Raw genomic sequence first — 24,769 nt, forward strand, 5'->3', positions numbered from 1 at the left:
AATTTATTTTAAAAATAACATATGTATTATTTATTAAATAAAATTATTGTAGCTTTATTCAAATTGTTTTCCAATTTATATTAAATCTTTTAAATATTTTTTCGTTTAAAATTTTTTTATTTGAATGGTTTAATTTATATCTTTTTCTAATTTATTTTGGATTTTTTTTAGATATTTGAAAAGTTATTATTGCTTTATTAAATATTTTTCCAATTTATTTAAAATATTTTTTTCGTTTAAAATTTTTTATTTTAATGAATTTTTTTTTTAATTTTGACTGTTATTGGTTTATATAAATTTTTTCGAATTTAAAATTTTAAAAAATATTTTTTCGTTTAATTTTTTTTTTTTAATATTTTTAATTATTATGGCTTTATTTGAATATTTTCCAACTTATTTAAAATTTTTTAAAAGGGTTTTTTGTTTAAAATTTTTGTTTGACTGTATTAAAAACAATAAATTATTATTGCTTTGTTTACATTTTTTTCCAATTTATTTAGATTGATTAAAATACATATGTTTTTTTTTTAATTTTTTTATATGAGTAAATTTAAAAAAAAAATTTAAATGATATTGCTTTATTTAATTTTTTTCCATTTTTTATTATTTTTTGATTTTTCTGCTAAAAATTTTTTGTTTGAAATGTTTTAATTAAAATTTTTTGATTCCCATGTCACCAAATTTCTAAATTTATTTTTAAAATTACTATAAATTTATTAGTAAACAAATTTTTTCATTTACGTGGTATTTAATCGCTAAAACAGCTGCATTTGATGGCCGCGATTTTAAATGCATTAAATTTGCTTACACAAATTACGTTACCCAAAGCACCATGCAGTTCGTTTGTGTGTACACATGTATGTGTGCATGCACTCGTCACTTTTGTTAGCAACAATAACTAATATGCAAATGCAACACAAATTACCGCCACCAATCGTGGCAGCAGCTGCAGACGGAACATGTCATAACATGACATAGCAACAAACAAGTGGCTGACAAACAAAAACCGAACGACAATTCAACAACAACAGCATGTACAGAGGCATGTATAGTATAGAACAGCCGAGTACACACACTTATGTATTTGTGGTGGGCGCTAAGTGTGTGTGTGTTCAACGCTATCAATCATCTATAACATTTATTTGCTTATATTGATTTTATATGCGGCTAGCGACTGCTTGCTGGTTCACATGTAAAATATGCACATATGTGTATACCTACATATGTACATAGATATGTATATGCTTTATGGTTTTATCTACAATCATATATTGCTGGTACCCCACGCTCATGTTATTTCCATTTGGGAGACCCCTTACATTCATATTGCCACAAATCATTTTAACGCTTGAACTCCATATATATGTGAAACGCAAACACACACTTTCATGGCTCGCAATGAAGTTGTAATTCGCCACAGCTGTTGCGCAAACCAAATTTCTTCACTTTTATAGTTTGCTCGTCGCCTACCACCCACTACCCGCGTTCAACGCATGCAAATAGCGGCGCTCGTAACTCAACAATACAACTTAAAAGCGGCGATTTTATGTTTACACACTCGTATTTCATTGCTGCAGCACTACACACACGCACGCATGCTCATATAGAGTACAAAGTGCAATATGGTAGTTGTTCGTACAGGGCGTATGAGTGACATTAATGGTCGTTTGCAAAGAGTCACATTGTCAGTTATTAACATTTCAATTGCTACGTAAATGCAAATTTTTATGACGCAGCGGTACAGCGTAAGAGATAAAAGCACTCGCTTTGGGTAAGGTGTGGTAATAATTTTTGAGACACTGACTTTATGGTTTTTGGTGAATTGCGGTAATACGCTTTGATTTTAATGCAGGCGGAGTTATTATTGTTTAATTTTGGTGCATAAATTATACAGTTTTCGTTTGTAATGCTAATTAAAATGTTTTAGTAAATATTGAGCACTAAAGTTGATAGCTGAAATTGTAAAATTTTTTTAAATATTTTTTACTCTAAAAAAGTGTTTATAGATTTGCTTAAATAATGTAGAGAGTTAAGAGGGTTTCTTGCCAGATTTTTTTTTTATAAATTTGTACTAAAACTTCTGAAATGTGTTACTATGTTTTCTAATGCATTGGCATTTTAAGAATTATGTTTTAAATTAAATTGCACTGAACTTAGTTTTTTGACTTAAAAATAATTTAAAGTTTGTTGTGATTTTTTTAATACAAAAAAATTTTAATATATTTTTTTAAATTAAAAATTTTACGAAAAACGTACAAAATTTTTTTTTGAATTTTCTTGTACTAAAAATTGTTCAAAAAACACGCAATAAAATATGTACTAAATACATTAAGATTTCAAAGCAGATATAACATAATGTTGTATTAATTGCTTCGAGATTTTATGTAGCAAAATTTTTTTTTTAAATGAACTAAACAGTCATTAAGAAAATTTTTGTAAATTTATGTCAAAAAAATTATTCTAAAAATGTATGTAGTCCCTATAAAATTGCTGGCATTAAATGTACTGAAAAATTAGTGCTAAGAAATTAGTACTAAAAATTTTGTACTAAAAATTTTGTGCCCAAAATTGCGTACTAAAATCTTTTTACCAAATATGTTGTACTAAAAATGAGTTCCGAAAAGTTTTGCACTAAAAAAGTTGTTCTAATAAAACTGTACTAAAAAATAGTTCTAAAAAATAATGAAAATGAAAATTTGGAATGAAAAATTTTTAATTTTTTTTTGTGCCAAAAATTGTGTATACATTTTTTTTAGCTCAAAATTTTGCCATAAAAAGTTATTACTGAAAAATCCTAAAAATTGTGTACTAAATGAAAATATATTCAGTTATTTGTTTTAAAATTTCGTGTGAAATGTACTAAACTATGTAACTTTTTAGTACTAAATTTTAAAAAAGGTGTACGTGGTTGTTAATTTGTAACTTGAATATAATTTTTGCACAGACCTCTTTCAATATTACTATTTAGTACTAAAACTACGTTTTAATAGATAAACAGGTTCAGAACAAAGTATTTGGAACTTCAACTTAGTACCAAAATTTAGTACTGGTAGAAGTATTTGTACTAAAAAGGATTGTAAACTTTTCGTAACTAACGTCAATTTGGGCAACCAAAATTTGCATACTAAAATTTGTACTAAAGTTTAAACTTAAACATGTTCTAAAATTTCATAATTCTGAATCAAGCAAATATTTTTGTCACAAATTTAGTGCTATCAATGGTTTTAAAATAAGAATACAGGTTTGCGTTGCTTTGTGTTGCACTAAATTTAAATATACTCAAGGGAATCAAAATGTACTAAATATTTTTTCAACTAGTATTATTATATACCAGTAATAAATATTGAAATTTATGATATAATTCAATAATATAAGCTCATTTTTTTAATTTTGTAGAATTATATTGTAAGGTGTACTAATTTTTGTTAGAAAGCTCTCTAAAAAATATGTATGATTATAATAAAAATATTTATTAATTTAATTTTTCGTACTAAATTTTGTTAGAGTCTTTTTTATCTAACTTGTATGTTTGCAAAAATGCCAGATATGAAGATATATGACTTATGACAGATATTATGTCAATCGGGTTCTAGACTATACTATTCGTCTCTTTGATAAAATTAAGTACTAAACTAGTACTAAACGCACAGTTCATTTTAAGCGGTGGTGGCACATGTAATATCAGTTTACAAAAACTAGGAAGTCTTTCATGCTGATATTTACTTGAAAAAAATGTGTACTAAATTAGTACTAAAATCATGTGTGTACTAAATTAGTACTAAAATCATAAGTCAATGAAAGCAGATGGTGAGAGCATACAATTGTTAGTGTACGGTCATTATGAACTATAAAATTTAAAATATTTGTTGAAAAAATGTGTACTAAATTAGTACTAAAACCATATGTCCGTGCAAAAGGGTGGTTAGAGCATCTAGTTTTTAATGAAGGGTCATTATAAACTATAAAGTTTGTAATATACATATGTTGAAAACTAAATTAGTACTAAAATCGTAAGTCACAAAAGGTTGTGAGAGAGTCATGTTCTTAGTGTAAGGTCATTATAAACTATAAAGTCTAAATTTTTTTTTTTCAAATTTAGTTGAAAAAGGTTTACTAAACTTTAGTTACAAAATTTTTTTGTACTAAATTTTAGTACTAATTTTTTTGTACTAAATAATTTTTACTAAATTATTTTTACTGAATTATTTGTACTAAATTTTTATTTTAATTTAGTTTAGTACTAATTTTGTTGTACTAAAATTTTTGTACATCTTACATTCACAAATTTATGTATTAAATTTTAGTACTAAATTTTTTTAATTTTAATTAATTTAATTTATATATTTAAATTTTTACATTCACAATTTTTAGTTAATTAAAGCGCTCAAAGGTTGTTCCCAAATGCTTAAAAATTAATAATTCAACCGCTTTAAAATACTTGTTCAGAATCATAATACAAATATTTATGTATTTTTTTTCATAAGTTATACTACTTGCTTTGTACTAAAATCCAAACCACTAAAGTTTCTTATACTATTAAGCGTATTTTTGAACTAAATTCTCTCTGTCATGCTCCTCTTAATTTATACAAACTCTACAAGAGCTTTTTGAATTAATTCCACACAAAAGCTTTAATTGGCTATACATGCGTCTTCTTGTTGAAACATTTCCGCAGAAAATTTTTTCCTGCATAAAAAATATTAATCTACTTTCAATTGCAGCCAAAAGCAACTTGTGCGCATTAATGCGTACGAATTCATCAATTCGATATGAATTTATTGCAGTTTTATAGCTGCCTTCGTCACTCAGCCACACATATGGTTGTACCAGGCTTGCAACGAGGCGGTGATTAAACCACACACTTGTGCATCGCATTAAATGCGGTAAAGTTGTGTGCGCCAAGGCGTTTGGGGGCACGGATCGAGTGCGGTCTGAAGCAATTTGTGTGGGAATTGTGTGTTTATTTAACGAGTGCGTGGCATGTCAGCAGTTTAACAATGACACGCACACATATGTATATAAATTTATATATTTTATTTTTATATATTTATATTTTTACATATGTATATACTCTTATTTCTTGTTAGCACACCATATGAAATGCTTAGCGGTCAAGCAACGCGTAAAATTGGCATATTTCCTGGGCAAATTATATGACATGGCATAACTGTTTCTATCCATATCGTTCCTTCGTATGCTTGTAAATATGTAGCACATGCTGCTCACTCCATATTTTCCATAATTAACATGCTTGCATACAAATTAAGTTGAGGTTACGTATACGCCTAGGCGTCCAATTAATTGTTGAAGGCAATTTCAAGCGCTTACAGTGCCACTCACCAACAGAACGTTAATTCAGTATTCAAAAAACCGAATGCCATCCATTAGCAGCTCCCATGTGACCACTCGATTGCCTTCATCCATACGGCAGGCCATTGATTTGTACCGTCATTTCATTTCAATGTTAAGCTGCGTATGCTTTTGGCAAAAACTGCATGCATTGTTGGATTTTTTTGTATGTGCGTTTATGCATTTTCATGTTTTTCGCCCACAAGTCACCGTTGACATTCCCTATACAAATTTACGTCCTTGTCTGCCTGCAAATATCAGCCACTTCGCTTGCCCCTCCTGCGTTCCACATCAGCCTTATTACTTATCATTATATATGCCATTGCTTGCGCGTTTTCCCAACGGCTATATTATGCACGTCATACCCTCTTACTGGTGTATATTCAAATTTGTGTGCTTTAATATATACGCATACATACATCCATATATAGCGTCGACTTTTGCTCTGCCAATAATTACACACATTGATTACTTGCCCTCACCATTTTACAAAGTCATAAAATTGCAATGTTGTTGCTGTTGCTATTTGTGATAGGAAAATATTGAAAACAAACACATTCAGGCAACATATATATTCACTCATGAAGCTCACATACATAAATACATATATACTCACATATGCATTAAAAAGTACTATTTTAGCTAAGCTTCTACTTGTTTGGTCGCTATGTTGTGGTTTATGGCACATAAATATGCCGGTTGTTGTTTGGTTTTATGGTAACGGAGTTCATAACAACACAAGCAGTAACATTGTGAACTATAGTCTACCGCTTCAGCTGCTCTTCTTGTACTGAGAGTCACAAAGTTGTCAGTAAAAATATACTCGATAAGTTTGGGTAAATTTAGAGAATCGGGACAAGATATTGGAATTCGGTTGACGAAATCTTCGTAATAGCGGAGCCATTTGGGTTATATGCAGATTCTTACATAAGTCTCACGGTTGAAAGAGGTCAGTTATCAATGTTCGAAAATTTTTCGAAATTCGAATTCGAACAACAGATCAAAGAAAGGTATTGTATCAGTATTCGAAAATCGAAAATAGAGTCGAAGTAAAACATATGCGAACAATAGAGTAGAGAGAATGCATACTTACATATATCAGTGTTCGAAAATTATTCGAAACTTAAATTAGAGCAATAGAGCAGAGAGGGGCCATATATTAGCGTTCGAAAATTCTTTGACTTTCGAATTCAATCAATAAAATGAAGAAAGGTTATATACATATCAGAGTTTGAAAATTCTTTGGAATTCGAATTCGAACAATAAAGTGAAGAAGGATCACATATCAGTATTTGAAAAATTCTTCGAAATTCGAAAATAGAGCAGGGAGAGAGCATATATTAGTCTTCGCAAATTCTGCGAAGTTCGAAATCGTGCAATGGAACATTTCTGAAATTCGAATTCGAACAATGAAATGGAGAAAGGTCAAATATCAGTTATTAAAAATTTTTTGAAACTCAAATTCGAACAACAGAGTGAAGAACGGTCACATATCAGTATTTGAAAATAGAGCAGACGGAAAGCACATACCAGAGTTCGAAATTCGAATTCGAATAATAGAGTAGATAGTGGCCATACATACATATGTATATAGAAAAAATTTTGAAATTCGAGTTCGAACAATAATGTGGAGAGAGTTCATTCATTGTTTGAAATTCGAATTCGAAATATAGAGTGGAAATATATCGTATATCAGTATTGAAAAAACTCTTTGAAATTCGAATTCGAACACTCAGCATTCGAAATATTTTTCGAAATTCGAATTCAAACAGCCTAAGGCCAATTCAGGCAATGCATTACTCTACTTTTTAGAGAAAGTTGATTATAATAAATTTTCCTATTTTAATATTAAAATTTGTCTCTCCTTTTAAACTTATAAGCTTTTTTTTTAATTTTTATCTTTAAAAAAATTTATTTACATTTTCATTACATACCCTTTATGGTAAAATTTCACTTCGGCGACTTGCTTGATTGCATGCTCACCCCTAACACCTTATTATCTCTGTGCGTATCGATAAAATTTTCATCGCCGCAACGGCGCCAGTAAATATAGCATCATTTGGAGTTGAGAGGCACACATATAATTACACGTATATACTAATATACATACATATCTACATTGCTCAAACGTTACAGAGTTCATTTAATATGCAGCAGTTGTTGTTTTCCATATTACCAATACAGTCGATATATTCGAGTAAGCATATATGAGTACACACAGCAGGGAGCTTGTTTCTAAATAGCTGCGTCTATACTTGTATGTACGCTTGCTCACGCATACAACAACAGCGTCATCTACTTGCACTTGCAAATCGATATTTTATTACTTTTGCTGCCCGGCTCAGCGCAAGGGTTAGACTGACAATGTCAATTTGTTGCCTGCCACATAACCCCACTTTATAGCCTCGCTATTTTTTATGCTTTGCCGTTACTACCAATCGCCATTCCGCTCTGCGGCTCTTCAATTATAATTAAACGATAAATCCCTTGCTTTCATTGCGTTCAATGTTTGTGCATCTCAATTATTGCACACCGCTTTTCACCTTTAGCGATTTGCGAGTGCGAGAGCAGGCGAGTATAGTCTCTTCCTCTCTCTCTCTCCTTTTCCTGGCACTCATGTGGCTTAACGCATCCGAGCAATTAAGCACTTAAGCCAATTTTAGGTCAATTCGGTAAGCATTTTGTGGTCAACTATTGTTTATTGATGCGTATATTAGCTGGATGGCAGCAAAAAGGTGTTGGCACTATTAGCGGGAAAAAGTTTTTAACGCAAAAAATATATATTAAAATATTCGATCTTTTGACAAAAAAAAAATATATACAAAAATATTCGAATCACTTGTAGCAGCTTAAACATAACTTTTTATTTCCTATTTTCAGCTTAGAGAAATTGGCATTTAAATTTTTCCATATTGGGTTCTAGACAAAAACAAAAAGTTTTCTATTTTTTTTAGTTAAGGTATTTAAAAAATACTTTGTACTAAAAAACTTATAAATATTCATTGAAAATTGTTTCACATTCGAAGTATTCAATAAATATTAGTTTTTTGTGGTTTCACTTCACTTTAAATTTGACAAGTGTATGATTTGAGAAACAGTAAGGGTTTTAGTTAGTAGACTCTATGATCCAAGTTGCTTCTAAATTATGCGACTTTGAAGCTTCTAATGTTTATCCGTTGGAGCTATTTGGCAGTCAGGATTTATAAATACCCCTAATATTATGAACTAACTTAACCTTAACTTAATTAAATTTAACTCGACTTAACTTATCTTAATTTAACTTGACTTAACTTAACTTAACTTAGCTTAACCTTACCTTAACTTAATTTAATTTAACTTATTTTAACTTAACTTAATTTAATTTAACTTATTTTAACTTAACTTAATTTAATCTTAACTTAACCTAACTTGACGTAACCTAGCTTAACTTAACTCAATTTAACTTGACTTAGTTTAACTTAATTTAACTTAACTTAGCTTAACTTAACTTAACTTAACTTAACCTTAACCTTAACCTTAACCTTAACCTTAACCTTAACCTTAACCTTAACCTTAACCTTAACCTTAACCTTAACTTTAACCTTAACGTTAAGCTTAACGTTAACCTTAACCTTGCCCTTAACCTTAACCTTAATCTTGACCTTAACCTTAACTTTAACCTTAACCTTTACCTTAACTTAACTTAAACCCTAACCTTAACATTAAACCTTAACCTTAACCTTAACCTTAACCTTAACCTAAACTTAACTTAACTTAATTTAACTTGACTTAACTTAATTTAACTGGACTTAGTTTAACTTGATTTAACTTAACTTAGCTTAACTCAACTTAATTTAACTTAACTTAATTTAACCTGACTTAGTATAACTTAATTCAACTTAACTTAACTTAATTTAACTTAACTTAGCTTAAAATAACGTAACTTAACTTAGCTTTACTTAACATAACTTAATTTAACTTGACTTTACTAAACCCTAGTATAACTTTAGATAAATTTAACTTAACCTTAACTGAATATAACTTATTTTGCATTATCTGAATTTTAACTTAACTTCATTAACCTTAACTTAACGTAATCTTAACTAAACTTGACTCAATATTAACTTTCCATTAACTTAACCTTAATTTTACTTCAACTGAACCTTAACTTAACTTAATCTTAACTTAACTTACTCTTAATCTTAAGTTAACTCAAACTTAAACTAACCTTTTCTATTTTACCTTTACCAAACCTATTCGAACTTAACCTCATTTATTTCCACGAGACTTGATACAATAACGGCCACTATGAAACTAATATTTGCACAATGCACCAACAACAAACACCGACGTAAACTTTAATTCAATCAACAACAACAAAGAAAGCGTTCGTAATAATAGAAAATTGCGTGAATTGTTAGTAGAAGATAACAAAGCCATAGAAAGTGACAATACCGTAAATGCTATACATGCTTGATGTGAATAAATTTAAAACAAAAACCAAAATCAACAACAACATTGCAACAAATTGTTGCACTTTGTTTAGCACATTTGTGCGGTTTTCTTTGTGCCACAAGTGGCATGCGAGATATTTTGGCTCGCCATTGTTATTGTTTTTGCTATTATTGTTGTAGCACTACTTAGAAATTGCTAGTCATCCAGCTTGTTATTGTTATTGCTGAGTTTCGAGTGTGCGTGACAAGGCTGCACCGTTTCACTTGATTTGTTTCGCTTAGCAGGCTACATGTTGTGTTTTTATTGTTATTTTTGTGTTATTACTGCGCTCATGTTGCATATAAGCACATGCTTAGTTACACATATTACACCGGTTGCATGCCACACAGTCGCTTGCCATTGTCCACGTAGAAATCTTCAGCAAGCTTCGCTCGCTCACGCGCTTACCACTTGCTTAAGCTGTTGTTGTTGTTATTTATGTTATTGTGGTTGTTAAATATGCTGCGTGTGGCGACATGTGGCACAGCTGGTGGAGGCAAATTGAAATTTTGCGCATTACGCGTGTGTTAAGCTCAACAATTTGCAATTTGTAAGGCAGCGCACTCACACATGCGCACTAAGCGGCTTGTTGGTGTATGTGTGTGTGTGCGTGCGCGCTTACTTAGAGTGCCTTGAAGTGCATTAAGCTGGAAAATATTTACATGCGCTGCAGACGATTTGCAACATTTCGCAGAAATAACGGTGTATTACGAGGTTGTTATAATGATGCCAAAGTAGCAGTATGGCGTTGCCACATGTAGGAAACTTCTGCATGTTGTGTGAGTTGAAGTGAAAATTTGATACTCATAAGGCATACAATCTACAAAGCAGCGCTTCAGATAGAAAAATTTTAGTTCTTCGCAGACTTGCCAACTACAGTAATGGGTCTCATGTGTTTTAGCGCGTGCTCGTCAAACTGAGAGGTCAAAATCAAGTCTTCGTATGGAAAAGTTTTTTATTTATCAAGATATCTTCACGTAATCTGACATAAGTTATGGTCTAAGGAAATGCTATGATATCTGAACAAATTATTCAGATCGAGCCAATATAACATATAGCTACCATATAAACTGACCGATCGAAGTTAAGTTCTTGTATGGAAAACTTTTTTATTTGACAAGATATCTTCATAGAACTTTGCACAGACTATCGCCAAAGTCAAGGCTACAATCTCCATGAAAATTGTTCAGATCGAACCATTATAACATATAGCTACCATACAAATTGAACGAGACTTAATCATGGTCTTGGTAGGACAAATTGTTTTATTTTTCGAGTTATCTTCACGGAACTTAACACAGACTATTGCAGAAGTCAAAGCTATAATCTCTGAAAAAATTGTTCAGATCAGATCACTATATTATATAGCTGCCACACAAACTGACCGATCAAACTCAAAATAACGATATTTTGCCTGTGAAGGGTATAATAACTTCGGTGCAGCCGCTTTTACTTGTTTGTGTATATTTTTTATATTATTTATTCATAAAAAATAACCCCAGTCACTTAAGTTCAGCTTTCGTTGCCAACGAAAGTGAGAAAGTTCTTACATTAAATTATTTTCAATTTAAAATCACTGCAGCGTCAAAGATAAAACTGAATTAAATATACGAGCCAAGTCATAAATAAAATGAAAAGATGGAAAAGAGCAAACAAATATGCCCCACAGATTCTCCAATTAACGCAGTGGCCTTGGCATGAAACGGTTGAAATTAAATAAACCTGAAAATGTGAACAGAAAGCGGAAAAATGTAAAAGAAGAAAATAAAAAATTTACAACAAATAAAAATAAAATTGAAAAGCGCAAACTAAAAATACTGGAAAATGCAATAAATAAGGCAAATAAAATGCAAGCGTTAAAAAAGCGGAATAAAATACGTTAAACTATTTCGTACCCTAAAAGTATGCTACGGCAAGTGCACACGTTTATGTGTAGCGTTGCCTGTGCGGAGCTGGGGATGTGCTAGCATACCGTTATAATATGTGCGCCAAATAAGTGCTCCCGACGCAAAATAAAGAAATATATACATATATACATATATAAAATAAAAATAAATAAACATATTTCACCATGGTTGATTTTTATTTCCGCTTCCGCTACATAAAAAACTCGCTCAGTTACCTGCAACAAAGCGCAACGAAGCAGCCAGCAACAGTTCATGCGCTGCAACTGACTGGAGTTTGTAGCTGCGACACATGCTGTTTTGTTGTTGTTGTTGTTACTTATACTCAGGTATGTCGTTGGCAGTGAGGCTTGAAAAGCAGTCAGCGGTGCAGGCAATGAAACCAGCAACAATGCAGTGGAGAAATAGTTACCGGCAATGGCATTTATTGAAAAAAAAAAAACATATGGTTGTAAACATACATATGTATAACTACAGTACATACATACATAAATACATATTAATGTACATAGATTTACACATTCATGCAAAGAAACGTGTGCTTATGTACTCGCACGCTTATCGTTGTCAACGGCCCGTTGGTCCACACAAATTGTATGTGACTGCAGGTTATTCGTAAGTAACGGTAAAAAAACGGTAAACGGTAAAAACATGTAAAAAGTTAACTTCAGCTGAACAGAAGGTACAATACCATTCACACCAGCAGTTCTTAAAGCATAGAAGGGTGTATAACGAATTTAAATAAATTTTGGTAAGTAGGTTTGTATGGTAGCTACATATATGCTATAGTTGTCCGAATTGAACAATTTTTATATAATCCGACCTAAGTTAACTTTTTAGTTCTATTTAACCTTAGCTTATCTTAACTTAACCTTAACTTATCCTTAACTTATCCTTAACTTAACCTTATCTTAACTTATATTTACTTATATTTACTTAACTTAACTTAATTTAACTTAACCTCACTTAACTTAACTTAACTAAACTTAACTTAACTTAACTTAACTTAACTTAGCTTAACTTAACCCCACTTAACTAAACTTAGCTTAACTTAACGTAACTTAACGTAACTTAACCTTAACCTTAACCTTAACTTAACCTTAACTTTAACTTAACTTATCTTAACTTAACGTAACTTAACTTGACTTGATTTGGCTTGACTTGACTTGACTTGACTTAACATAACTTAATTTAACTTAACAAAACTAAACTAAATTTAACTTAACTTAGCTTAACTTATCTTAACTTAATGTAACTTAAATTAACTTAACTTTACTTCACTTGACTTGACTTAACTTAACTTAACTTAAATTTATCTTTAACCTTAACCTAGCTTAACTTAGCTTAACTTAACCTTAACCTTAACCTTAACATTAACCTTAACCTTAACCTTAACCTTAACCTTAACCTTAAAGAGAAAAGAACGTATGCCAAACTTCCGGTCGATATCTCAAAAACTGAGGATTTCATTGGCGTCCTGGACCGCCAGATATAACTAAATCGACTCAGCTCGCAACACTGATCTTTTAGATATGTATGTATATAACTGATATGCTCCCCGAAGTTGCTGCCAGTTCTGTAACAAACTTCGTAGCAAACTAAGGGTATAAATATTCTTATTTTCATTTGTATATGACATATCGTAAGAATTTGTTTACTCTATTGAAATACTACAAGTATTAACCGTTGCTATGGCATTTTTTTCCACTGGTTGACAAATTTCTTGCATTCTCATATAAACGTAAGGTTTTTTATATTGCAGAGGCTCTACTCCTTGTTTCGATGTGCATATGTACATATGTATCGTACTAATTCCTTAGTTTGTTTTTTTAATTTTTACTCTTGATATTATTGTTTCTATAAAATTTTGAATTCTTGTTTGTTTCTTAGACTTTTTGTGCTGTTCCTCTTGTCTACTCAATATAACATGCATAAGTCATAATGAAAGTGTGCGAGGGATATTCGATCGGACTGTTGGAGCCTTGAAGAGTATATTCTGATAAAATTGTGAAAGTGGCTTGCAAACTTAGACCTACTTGTTGAGAATCAACAATTTTTGCAAAAACTTGATCTCTCTCAGATTTCAGGGAGAGTTTTTCCAATGAATAAAGACTCATCAGTGCATCGGCAGTAACCGCGGAAGCGTGGTCTACATCAATAAAGAAGGACTTAATTATGTTTATATTTTTCGTAGACTAATATTTTTATTAACTTATATCAATGATCGTTGAACAGAATGATCTTTATTCTCATTTGATCATTCTCAACCGTATATAATAATGATCTTCAAAGATATCCTAAAATAGGTGTTTTTATGGCATCACAAAAGATTGTCGAAGTCTAAAAATGATTTTTATATACTAGTAGAGATCAGGTCTAGAACTTAAAACCAACCAAACTTCATGAACTGTTGTGAGTTGTACTGAAGATTAGTTCCTTAAGTAGAGCCTACACTAACTTCTTTGACAGCGATTATCAACTTGTTTGTGGCATTTTGTTTCAACTAAAAAACTAACAAAAAACTTACGAGAAATAAAGCTCTTAGCTAATGGTTCAAGACTACACTGAAGTCTTTAGCGTGCAGGAAGACAAAGTAAAAGACATGCTGTTGCAACTACATACATATATCATATAGTTCATTGCTTGCCTGATGATATTCAGTACGTTTCTAAAAACATTCAGAGTTGGGATATGAAGCAGTAAGGTTAAGATTTCCAGAATAGGTACAGTGCTTTTTATAGCAGGCTTTAGAGTGCGCTGTAGAAGTTATACGTTGCTGAAGTAAAAGCAAAATTTTAAGTTGCACTGCTTATGAAAGATTTTAGAACCAGAATGAAGTGTTATTAAAAGTATGCGCTGTAGATCTGCAGCCTTATAGACAGGTTTATCGGATCTCCTCGGTATGGGATTTGATCCCTCCTGCACTTGCAGGCATCGTTTCTCTTCTGTCTAACCACCAACCAATCTCGAGCTTGTATGTTTATGATAGAGTACACGGGTCATTGATGAGAACCGTTAAAGATCATACTTTCAAAATTAAATCAAAGGAAAAGACCTCAAAAATATTGGACATGATTTCTGTTTACATTGTATCGCGATAGCAAAGAAAATATTGCTGTAATGAATGCATAAAAAGCTTACTTTATATACTGAAAGAATCTAAGTTCGAGAAATTAACCTGAAAGCTTAAGCCTGTAAGAGTTTTACTTCTAAATTATGTGCCAACTATGGTAATACTTTCTCTGAGAAATTGCTCACATTTATCATACTTTGAAGCTCACTGCAATTCTGATAGACCTTACAGTCTTGAACTTGATGAGTTTGTCAGACTCAGCAGAGAAATGAGACTAAAAAATAGATTAATCCTTGTTTCTTGGTATTTCTTCTTCACTGTCTTTTATAGCTTATTCGTTGTCAGTTCGATTATTGATATTCTGGTCTGGGACTAACTAATTTAAGTCAATATTTTTAGCATCTAAAGGTAAGCTATACCTGATTGTTCAAAAAGAAATAGATGACGCGTGTTGAAGAAAATAACAGATAAAAAGGTACATTCTTAATGATTTTTAGTGCTCGCTGCGCTATAATATTATCAGAAACCATCTACGTTCTCGAGCCAGCACTTTCTTTTTCCCCACTTATCTATCGTTTTTTTCACTCCTCTTCCTTCTTCAACAACTTTTTGCGCTACCTCAGCCGCTTGTCTAAAATCGCATTTGATTAACTTTTAATTTATTTGATTTGTGTGCGCTCTTCGTTCTTTCTTTATCGCTGAATTCGTACAACACCAAAAAACTGGTATGGAAAAATTCTAAATTCTGCTTGAGCGTATCAACTAATCTGGTAAAATATCTGGTTTTGCTTTCTTTGCATACTGTTTGCGCTTTCTTAGTTTCACTTAGCGAATAATTGAGGAAAATAAATGATTTTCAAACAGGAATTTGTGTGCCTGAAAACTGTGTAGAGCAGCAAAGTTTTTTTGTTGTTCTTTTGCATACTTTCTGGCACGTAGCGTTTCGAACAATTTTACATTTTTATGAAGTAGTTTCGGTTGAGAAAACAGATTAAAAGCGGATAGTGGATATTTTTGTTATGCTTCCCAGATTATATTTCAACCATAAAGCAGTTCAGTGCATACTTTTGGGAGCAAAAATATAATAACTAATTTTAATTCCATACAAAATTTCATTGCGCACTTTTAGAAGAAAAAAAAAGAAAATATTTATTGCATACTTTTAGACGCACACATAATTACTTACTGCTCAAAACCACACTGAAAATTATTTGCTGAAAAAAAGTTATTTTTTTTTTTTTAATTATTTATTGAAAAGGATATGGATTGGTGATGAGTCGCAAGCACCAGTTACGTAGCCGCGAGTCCTGCGACAATATGAGGAAAGAGATCTCAGGAAAGCCCGGATATGGCAAATTTGGTTCGCCGCTCGACGTCGTGCTATTCGAGTCGCCATCATCCGAACTGCACGAACCATTGCAGCTCACGCCGGACGATGACGTGTAGGAATCATCATCGGCCTCCTCCTCAACGCGCTTCTTGCTGCGCTCCACGCTCGCCAACGAATTTCGACTGCCATGGCGCCGACGTTGCCTGGCCGCGGCGCTCACTGCTGCCGCGTCGCGCTCCTCATCACTGCGCTGTTGCGAACGCGAGCGCGAGCGCGAACGCGAACGTGAACGCTCACGCGACGATGACGATTGCGATTGGCGCGCGTCACGATTTTGCTGCGTCGCGCGTGTGGACGCGCCACCATTTTCTGACTGCTGCTGCGGCTGCTGTTGATTAGCCGCTTTGCTTGTGCTGCGCTTGCTACTCGTGCGTTGCACCGAGTTGCGCGCGTTAGCGTGCGCCTGACTTGTATATGGTGGCGGCGGCGTATCGCGCTCGGCATTGCCGGCGCTTAACTTATTGCTAGTAGGATTGTTGCTGGTTGTTGTTGTAGTTTTTGTTGTGCTGTCACCGCCAGCACCCTTGGCACTTGAGGAACTAGTTTTTCGCTGCTTGCTGCTGCGGCTGCGTGCGCTCCCACTGCTACGTGCGACGCGCGCTTGGCCACCGCCACTGCCCGTGCTGCATTTGCTGCGCGCGCTGCCGTGGCGCTGCAACGACTCCGCAGCATTGCCGATATTGAGCACCACTGCGCCGCCGGTATTGGCATTGCTGCTGCTGCTGCCGGCGTTGACGTGCTCCGTGTTCGGCGTCGCGTTGGAATGCATTTTAAGTAGTGTTGCTGTGGTTTTCTTGTTGTCGCTGGCTGTTGCTGTTGTTGGTGCTACTAAATTATTTGGTGTTTTTGTTGCTTTGTTGTCCTCTGCTGCTCTTAACCTTGATCGTGTTGCTGCTGCATAGCCGCCACTGCTGTTGCTGCCTTTGCTGCCACTTCTGTGTATGCTGTTGCCGTTGTTGTTGCAATTTTGTGCTGTAGCTGTGTGCGTCGCTCCCACCGACGTCGTCGCTGCTGCTGCTGCTGTTGTTGCTTCGGTTGTGCCCACGACACTGCTGCGCTGCCCATTACTGGCGGCCTCTAATTGCGCGGCTGTCGCTGCCAACTTGCGTATGTCGATGGTTTGGCATGCGTTGCGGTCGCCGCTAGAGTTGCTGCCATGCGTTCGTGGTGTTGCTGTAATTGTTGTTGTGGTTGCTGCTGCTTTTGGTGTTGTTGTTGTTTTACTATTATTCGCATTGCATAGTCTCGACTCCTTTGCGGAGATGTGAAACATTGTATGCACTTGATGTGTTCACTGCGAGCAGCTATCCAGTGAGGCGAGAGTTGTTGGGGGCAGAGTGTGTTCTGGAAAACTCGCTGCAGGGCGTTTGCGTGTGAACTTCTGCGGAAATCGAATCTTTGTGGTACGATATTAAATAAGCTTCAGTTTTGAATACCCATGCGTATGGCTAGATACTTTTTTTTGGTAGATTTCACAGTGGTTTTCAAAAGCATTCGTATAAATTGGATTTGTTGGTGTATGACGATATTTGTTTGTTCTTTTTATGGTTTCAGTAGTAAAGATCTGCAAAGAGAATATGAAAAAGAGACAAAGTTAAGAAAAATATGCCCAAAACTGTGTTTAGGTAAGGAAAAAACGTATTCAATAATCGTTACTTTGCAGATTCAAAGTTATTATAGTTATTTTGGTAATTGCGAAGATCAAAGTTTACATAAATTATTTGCATTATCAATTTTTTACAATTCTGCTTACAAAATAGAGCTGAAGGTTTCTTTAAAATAGTAGAATCTTGATTAACCTTAAAAGACCTTCGCTGTTTATAAATATAAATTCATAAACCGTTCGAGAATTTCAGAGCAAGTCTAGTAAATGAAAGTAATAACAGATCCATTGTAAAGGCGCCGGCCTAACATCGTATCACACAATGTTTGTGATAAATTCGTTTCTTTTTATTAAATATGGTTCCCTTCGAGGGTAGTAAACTGATTTTAGCGACTCTCCAACTTGTTTATAACATTTATCGTGTGCATTCCACTCGGTTGGCTGTCGATTGGACTTCAGAAAGAAAGAATGGAACCTTGTTTCATCCATTGTCACATATCAATGCAAAAATTCGGGTTTAATACGTCTGAACGGTCATCCAAAATTATTTCGTGAACTTTTTGGCTTTTTTCGTCGGTTACAACCTCTTTCGGTCGGTCACTGCGTTCATCGTCTTCGGTGCTCATTTCACCACGTCTGAACTTAGAATAACAAACCTTGAAGGTTGATTTTCCTGGAAAACTCGTCATCAAGCCAAGTTTTCGCTTCAACTGAATATTTTCCTTTCAAAAGGAAATATTTTATAAACAAGCGACATTTCTTTTTATTCCATTTTATTTATAAAAACAAAAGTTGATTCACTCAAATTCATATAATTCACAAACTAACGACCGGACAGCAAATTGGCTATTGAAGGTTAAGACTAACTAAACATCATATGGACAAGACAAAGAACGCCTCGGGTACCCAAAATAGTTTTAAGATACGGAAGGGCAGTACTGAACGAAGATTGTTGCGAAGCACAATAAGAGTTCGGAGGATCTATGGAGGTCACTCAAGCAACCAATTTCAAATGTTTAAACGCAGTCGGATGCATTCAAAAAAATTAAATTGGCTGCTAAATGGCTATAAGTCCAAAATGTAGTTTGAGTGATACAAAAATAAGTCGTCTTTTGTATCGAATTGTGACTGGCGAACAAAAATATATACATTACAAAAATCCTTAACGCATAAAATCATATCTGAAACCTTTCCAAACAGTCAAATTGACAGCAAAGCTGAAAATCATGACGCCAAAATGATGCTCTACATTTGGTGAGGTTAGAAGATCATGTTGTATTATGTACATATGAGCTTCTAAAATCGGTTGAAAGCATCAATGGGAAACGCTGCCGACAACAAGTTTTCACATTGAAGAGAACGGAGCCGAAAAACGCCTGAAATTTGCGTCTAAATACGAGGCAATAATTTTCCATCATGCCAACACTCGCTCACATATTGCAAGACTAGTCGGACAATATATGTAATAAAAAAAAAAAATTTAAATAATTTTTAAAATTATTTTGAAAATAGCGACTGGTAAGTTTTTACCATAACTGCCTAATAGCTCAGCCCTGCCTTTCGATTCGACTGACATTTCAGTCGATGTGGAATGCCCTCACTGGAACAGCGTTCATATCAGAATATCACAAATTGTCTGATTCATTCTTGGCCTCCAAGCCAACGCAGATCTTTTGGTATAGAATCCATAAATTGACAAAAAGATTTTAGAGCTTTAAATATTTTTGTATTTAACATTTTTCCAAATTTTTTTTTAAATATTTTTTTATTTTTTTTTTTTTTGAAGGAAATTCAGATTATTCGAAATATTTTTTTGTGATAATTTATTTTACTTATTTATTGAAAAATTGTTTTTATAAATTTTTTATGATTTTTAGTAATTTTTTGAAATTAGAAATAAAATAATTATTTTTTACTTTAATTTTTTGCTATTTATTAAAAAACTTTAAAAAATTAAATAATTTTTTGCTTATTCCATTTATTTGTTAGTTATTTTTTGTAATTAGAAGTTAAATAATTATTTTTTACTTTAATTTTTTGCAATTTATTAAAAAACTTTAAAAAAGTAAAAAAAAAAAAAATATTTTTTTCATAAAAAAAAAATTTCCATAAAAAAATTTTCCATAAAAAAATTTTTTTTCTTTCACTATACTTTATGGTCTTTATTTTTTACTTTAAATTTTTGGTTATTTATTAAAAAACTTAAAAAAAAAATTAAATTAATTTTTTTAATATTCCATTTATTTGTTATAAAGTGAAAAAAAATATTTTTGCTATAATTGAAAACTATTAAAAAAATTTCAAAACCAACTTTTTTTCAATAAAGAGGTAAAAAATTATTACAAAAAATATTTGTAAGAAATTAGAATAAAACTAATTATTTTTTATTTTAAGTTTTTGGCTATTTATTAAAGAACCTAAAAAAAAATAAAATAAGTTTTGATAATACCATTTACTTGTTATAAAGTAAAAAAAAATACTTTCTTATAATTGAAAACTATTAAGAAATTTTAAAAACCAACTTTTTTCAATAAAGAGGTAGACAAATTATTACACAAAAATATTTGTAAGAATCGATTTTTAGGTTTTATTCCATTTTGTTGTTATACAGTATTTTTCATCAAAAAAAATTTATTTCTTTCAGAATACCTTTTAATTAATTTTTATCACTTTTTAATAATTTATTTTAACTATACCATATATTGAAAAATATTTATTTATAAAATTTGTTATGATTTGGAAAGTTTTTCACATTAAATTTTTTACATAGAAAATGTATAGAATTTGTTATGATTTACTTTTTTACGTATTTATTTACAAAAAAAAAAATTATTGAAAAGTTTTCACTTTAAATATTTTACATAGAAAAAATATTTTAAAACAAAAATTATTTTTATTTATTTTGTTTTTGCTTGTTTTTATCTTTCGTTTTTTATATTAGAAAAGCCAACTTTTTGTTTATATAATTTATTTTTTATAAAGTATTTTTTATCAAATTAACTAACTTTTTCCTGCTTTTATAACAAATTTGTTTATATCTTATTCATACCATTCTAATTTCTCTCTGAATTGCCATAACCAGAGCTGCCTTCATGCAATTCTGCCCATATACAGATATTTGTATGTATATGTGCCTCCAATAAACCTCTCAATATTGATGTGTCACTAATTGTAACACCCGCAGGATAGCAAATAAAAATTACGATAAAAAATAACGCCAACAGCGTGAAGCGTACAAATAAATGCCAAATCAACTGCTTCGGCACGTTTCAGTGTATTTCTGCGCAGTTTTTGGCGTGTCTGTTTTTTATTGGCAGATTTTTCGCAAAGCATTCAGCAAATTCGTATATAGGTGCCACCTTGGCTGCTGTAATTATTGCACTTGTTGTTATTGTTGTAGCGCGCATACGTGCTTTGGTGAATTATTCCTGGCGTGACATTACGTGGCATGCTACATTCGCTTGTCATGCGGAGGCGTTTGTGTCTGCCACTCACGTTTGCACGCGTGAGCCGCAGCGGCACATATGTTTCATATATGTATATATCTACACATGAGATAACTGTGGAAGAAGCTATGCCACCTTTGCTAGATATTTGCGCTTTCCGCCTTATTATTTGGCTTACGTGCGACAGTTTCCGTTTTTTTCAAGTGTGTGCCGATGTGTGTGCAGCGTCGAGCGCATGTCTAAGACTTTAGAAATCAATTCACATACAGAGAGTACAAAAAAATTACAGCAAGCGTGCCATATTTCAGCATTTTTGTAGTATATTTGTAAAAAGAAGTATCAGAAAAAGATTTAAGTTTAAAATTCAGCGAAAATTAAAAAAAATTTACCAGAAAACGTGTTTAAATTTTTTATGATCATTAAGTATGAAATATATTCATATATTTTTTCTTCTTTTATTTTCAGGTAACGCTGTTGTTCTTATTTACCGTCACTCTCATTTAATACATACTATACTATATTATATGGAGTTCGTTGGTCAGCACAACCTTCAAGGCCTGGAAGTACCTAATTGTAGGCATGTATCAGTGGTTAATGAGCTTTTAATGATGTCATGTCACCCTATACACCTTATGCAGAGTGAAAAAAAGCACTATCAAACTTTCATTTTTTTTGATAAAAATTTATGTTGTAGCCCATGTTTCAAATGTGCACACTACTCGTCCATAGTTTACCCGCGCTTTAAGCTGCTTTTTATTCGATTCATTTTGAAAAATTGAATATAATAATTTTTTTTTGCTTGATTTCACATTTTTACTTGAAAAGTCGTATAAGTTTTCGCAATAGCAAATGATAGCTTAAATATTAAAAAAAAATGTTTTGGAAAAGAAAGTTATGTATTTTTATATAAATATTTTCATTAATATAATTTTTTATCGCCAAAAATAAATAATATAAACTTTATGAATAAATTTTTAACAGCTTCAAAGTATTTTAAGAGAAAAAAAGTTAAAATCTAAAGGCAAAATTAAAAAAAGTTGAAAAGAATGTCAAAAAAAATTTTTAATTGGAATTGGAAGCAAAAGCAATTTATTAAAAATTGCAGAAAAAAATAAACTTTTTATTGGAACTGAAAAATCTGCAATTTATTAAAAAATTAGGAATTTTTTTTGTTAAATAAAAAAGTGTGTTAATTTTATTGCACTTTGGAAAAATTATATTTATTACAAATTAGAAAAACTGTTTTTTTCTAAATCAAAAATAGAAAAATATAGATATATATATTTCCAATTTTTGAAAAATTTGAGTCACGCAATAGTTTATTTACTCATAAATCTTACAAAACCAGCACAATAGTAATTTAAAATTAATTTAATTTAAGAAAATATAAATATACTGTTTCTTAACGCTTCTTGAACTTATAGAAGTAAAAAAATTTAATTTTATAAAGAAGAATTTTTTATTTATAAAAATTGACAAATTTTATAATTAGCATCAACTGGAACCCTAAAAATCAGAACTTTTTAATTTAGAATTAAAAAAAAAAATAATTTTAATTGACAAACATTTTCAAACTTTGAAAAAAATAATTTTTCAATTTGGGGTCATATTTTACTAAACAATTTTTTTTTGAACTCGAAATTCGTTTATGAGATAAATGGAATACAAATTTTATTCCTTATATTTACTTTTAAGATACAAATTAGCTTATTTTCGTTCCAAGTACACTTCTCTCAAATTTTGGTTACTCATACGCAATGTCATAATATGAACCGCAGAATGTTACGCATACGCCATGTCATACTACCACCACAGCATATAATGCATACGCCTTGCCATACTACTAACCATACGCCTTCTATCACCCACCAAAACTAACCTATCAACTTGCTACACGCATTTCGTGCAATTTAAATCGGCTTACAAGCCTAAAAGTAGGCATTTAAAGCTTACGATTTTTGACTGCACAATTTCACCTGTGCCTAGTTAATCTATATACAGTTTGTGTATCACACACACAGCACAATATATTTTCTATTGTATATAATGTCAATTGCACTTGCGTACTGGCCTTGCACTCATTCAGTAGACACGACAGCTGACCTTCATCGTCTTTGCTCCGTTGTATCGTGAAATCAAACGCCGCAGCTGCCGTTTTAGGCCACTTTTGCAAGCCGACGCTGCTGTCTAGCAGTTGGTTAACAGCTTATAAACAAAAGTTTGTAGTTTCTTACGCAGCTTATTGTCATTGTGAGCGGTTATTTTCTAGCTTTTTCATAGCAAGTTTTTTTTATAAGCTTGTTGTGTTTTATATTTTTGCTTTTGTTTTTGTGTGTTATTTTTTTATTTTTTATATCTTTTGCTTTTTCTATTTTTTATTTTGTTTTGTTGTGACAATTTACCTCTACCTTGAAAGCCCACTCGACCTAAAACCTGCCAGCACATAGGCTGTTGCAGGCTGCCATTGAAGAAAATGGTAAAAAATAACTGTTGTATAACTGTAGAAAAAACTTGCAACTAACATGACAACTGTCAACTCAGTGTCACTCGCACTGCCACGCCTACACACTCTGTGCGTACTATCAAGTGCATTTGTGAACTTTTCAGCTGTTGTTGCAGCCAACTCAACTCGCATTGGGCCAGAAAATCAAAAAAGAAAAGAAAACAAAACCCAAATGTATGTATGTAAAGTGTCAGAGAGAATGTTGCAGGCGTTCAAAGATGGCGTTGTTTCTTTATTCTACCAACCTAAGTAATGATAAAAAAATGACGCATACATACACATTCACAATAAATAATATGTAATTTTTATATGAGATTATTTAAGCAACTTTTTTTTTAATTTTTTTTGAGTTTTGAAAAAAAATATAATACATAAAAGCAATATTCTAAATAAAAATAATATTGTAAATTTTTTTTCTTTAATTTTTGAGTTCTTGAATTTTTTTAATATTTAAGAAAAAATTTTATTTTTATAGTTTTTCTAGTTTAAAAAAATGAAAAAATCTTTTAAATAAAAATGAAATTTTTAAAAATCGCTGTAAATCATTTTTACTGCTTTTTAAGTTTTGGAAAAAAAATTATAAAAATACACAAATTATACACAGTTTTTTAAAACAATTTCAGATATTTTAAATAAAAATAAAATTATTAAAAATATTTTTATACAGTTTCCGAATTTTTTATATAATTTTAATAGCTTTTGGAAAAAGTATTATATGTACAACAACTAATTTAGCAAACATTCGATTTTTTTATAGACTTTTGAGTTTCACAAAAAAAACTGAAAAATATTTTTAACAAAAATTACATTATTTAATTTTTTTTAGAATGGTTCTTACAGTTTTTTGAGCTTTAAAAAAAATATAAAAAATATAAAAATTAAATAAAGTAATTTAAATATTTTTTAGATATTTTTAAAGGTATTTTTTGAGTTTTCGAAAAAAAATTTTACAAACATATTTTAAATAAAAGTAAGATTATTAAAATTACTTTGTAAAGTGTGAGTATAATTTTTAGAGTAAAAAAAAA

At 31.6% G+C, this 24,769-nt stretch overlaps 1 protein-coding gene across 9 annotated transcripts in view; it reads right to left on the reverse strand.

Moving 5' to 3' along the window:
- LOC120773499 overlaps window positions 1-24,769 on the reverse strand; it is a 251,749-nt gene that overhangs the window by 121,856 nt on the left and 105,124 nt on the right. For all 9 annotated transcript variants that reach the window (XM_040102449.1, XM_040102446.1, XM_040102448.1 and 6 more), the window contains exon 3: window positions 16,063-17,753. In XM_040102449.1, the coding sequence (XP_039958383.1) occupies window positions 16,063-17,462 (1,400 nt within the window). In that variant the 5' untranslated portion in view covers window positions 17,463-17,753. The remainder of the gene's footprint in view (window positions 1-16,062; window positions 17,754-24,769) is intronic.

The sequence above is a fragment of the Bactrocera tryoni genome, chromosome 4, assembly GCF_016617805.1.
Source record: "Bactrocera tryoni isolate S06 chromosome 4, CSIRO_BtryS06_freeze2, whole genome shotgun sequence".
Lineage (NCBI taxonomy): Eukaryota > Metazoa > Arthropoda > Insecta > Diptera > Tephritidae > Bactrocera > Bactrocera tryoni.